Below are 2238 nucleotides of genomic sequence, written 5' to 3'. Positions count from 1 at the left end.
AGATACTAGGTGTGCTATGCCCGTGCAATTTTTTGTTGTCAAATATTCAAGGAGCTCTAGCAAAAAAAAGTTGGCTCAAATTTGCTCTCTTTTTTGCCACTAGCTTCTCGAATTTCCAAACACGAGGAAATGTGCATTGGAGCATCTTGAATGCAAAAATTATTAAGATGTTTTCTTTTTTCTGTCTTTCCATATTTTTTTGAATTTATTCTTCATCTAGACTAGATCTTTTTGCCATGAGGTCCTCGAGTGTCCAAAGACCATGAGATTTTGCACGCACCTTGCACACTTGAAGATATCGGATACCAAAACAATTCAGATTCTGTTCACCAAGAGCAGATTACGTGGTGGTCATATCCGGTCAACATGTTCAAAATATGGTTTTGGACGAAATTTATCCTGTTTCGAGACTTGATGAAGGACCAAATGTCTATCAAGATATCTTGAGGGGCAAAGTCTATACTTTTGGGAACTTGTCGGAACAAAAACACACTTTTCTCATTATTCTATGGCCTGATGCACTCGTTGCATCATGCGCGCGTGACGAGAAGTAATTTATTTGCATGGCGAGACAGTTTTGCCGTGATCCCTGCACGAAATTTGCCGTGATCTCTGCACGAAATTTGCCGTGACGGACACTCTTCCAGCATGTTTGAACGAAGCGCTTCGTGTGTCTTGCACCTTGACCTCTCCCGGAGCCCCTATCACGTGGCTGCAGGCAACGCCGCCTCTAGCTTGCCAACAATGTCCTCCGCCGTGACGCTGAAGCCGTCGTCCACCTGACAAGATAACAATGTCGTTCCATCCGTCAGTTGGTGTCCAAATAAAGTTTTCTCAGTTCAGTTCTGTTGCATTTCAACCACAACTATTTGTTTAATGTAAGGATAAACATGATTTGCTTTTGCCGCAAAAAAAACATGCTTTGCTTTTGCCACACAAAAAAAACATGCTTTGCTTCTCCTATTTTATTTAACTGAAACCACAATGTCAGTCTAGGAGTACAAACCATGAAAGAAAAACAAAATGATAAATCCCGAGCGTTCGGAATTGCCGTGTTTGTCAACTAAATTTGTCACCCCTCGCGTATATCAATTGTCATAGAAAACATTTCATTTGCAATCGGCAAATCTCGAATGCTTGGGATTTATCGGCGTCCCAGAAAAAAACAAGCAGAAAATACAGAACACTCACTAGAAACTCAGTGAAACAATTGCTGGTAGAGAATTGTGTAAAATACAGTAAAAGAACTTCTGTCCAAAGACGATGTAATCGAAGCCGCAACGGTAGAACGAAATTTCCTCGTGGGCAGCAGATTGTTGGGAGTAACTTGCCTTTGCAGTAACTGTTATGATCAGAGTGCAAGCGGGGAACGGGATGGCATTGGCGTGGGTGATGCTCAGGTGTAGCCCCTCCACCTCGGCGAGCAGCCTGACGAGCACCCCCTTGGCGTCCTCGCAGTGGATCCTCACCATCACGTCGCTCTCCGAGATCCTCGCCTCGATCTCCGGCAGCGCGCTCCCGGTCGTCGTCGCCGTCGTGCTTCCGGCTACCGCCCCTGCAGATGGTGACGGGCAGCAGCCGCCGACGTCATCGTCTTCCGGCACGGCGGCGGGCGGCTTCTTGACGAGCACCACCGAGTCGACGGCGGCGCTCCTGCGGTTGCGGTCCTCGAGCGCCCTGAGCTTCTCCTGCTGCTCCTTGACGTACCTCACGGCGTCCGACAGGATCGTCGCCTTGTCCATCTGAGCGAGTTAATTAGTTGGCCAATGAATCAGTTGACAAATTTCCCTTGTTGGATACTGTATGGATGTGGAAGAAGAGGCGCGGACGCGGACCTTCTTGAGGCCGGGGATGACGGTGGAGAGCTCGATGAACCGCCGGTTGATCTTCTCCCGGCGCTTCCGCTCCGCCATGATGTGGTCCTGCGCGTACGGCGCGTGCCCGGCCCTGGCGGCGCTCTTGGCGGAGGCTCTCCTCGACGGCGGCGACACGTGGGCCTGCTCCACCACGCCGGGGCCGTCGAGCGCTCTAGCTGAGGGAGCGGTGGCGGGGCTTGGCGCCGCCTCGTTGCTCGGCTGCGCCACGGCCGAGGTGAAGTTCCAGCTCATGGGCAGGTAGTTGTTGCTGCTGCCGACGCTGCAGGTCGTCGCGCAGTTGGCGTCGTTCTCCACGACCGCGGCAGACGTGTTTTCATGGCCGCTGTCGCCAGAGCTCCAGCTATCGGGGGGTACGAGCGGG

General features: G+C 51.2%; 1 protein-coding gene across 1 annotated transcript; it reads right to left on the bottom strand.

Moving 5' to 3' along the window:
* Positions 1 to 345: 345 nt before the first annotated feature.
* Positions 346 to 2219, bottom strand: LOC125531774 (transcription factor bHLH18-like; the record flags this gene model as incomplete). Its single annotated transcript, XM_048696047.1, has 3 exons — positions 346 to 779; positions 1332 to 1742; positions 1836 to 2219. Coding segments are annotated over 3 exons (870 nt in total), but the record flags the coding sequence as incomplete, so codon positions are not given.
* Between the last annotated feature and the right edge of the window lie 19 nt (positions 2220 to 2238).

This window comes from Triticum urartu, unplaced genomic scaffold, assembly GCF_003073215.2.
Source record: "Triticum urartu cultivar G1812 unplaced genomic scaffold, Tu2.1 TuUngrouped_contig_8076, whole genome shotgun sequence".
NCBI classification, from domain to species: Eukaryota; Viridiplantae; Streptophyta; class Magnoliopsida; order Poales; family Poaceae; genus Triticum; species Triticum urartu.
Note: the sequence above shows the minus strand (reverse complement) of the source record. Positions and strands in the feature narration are given on the sequence as shown.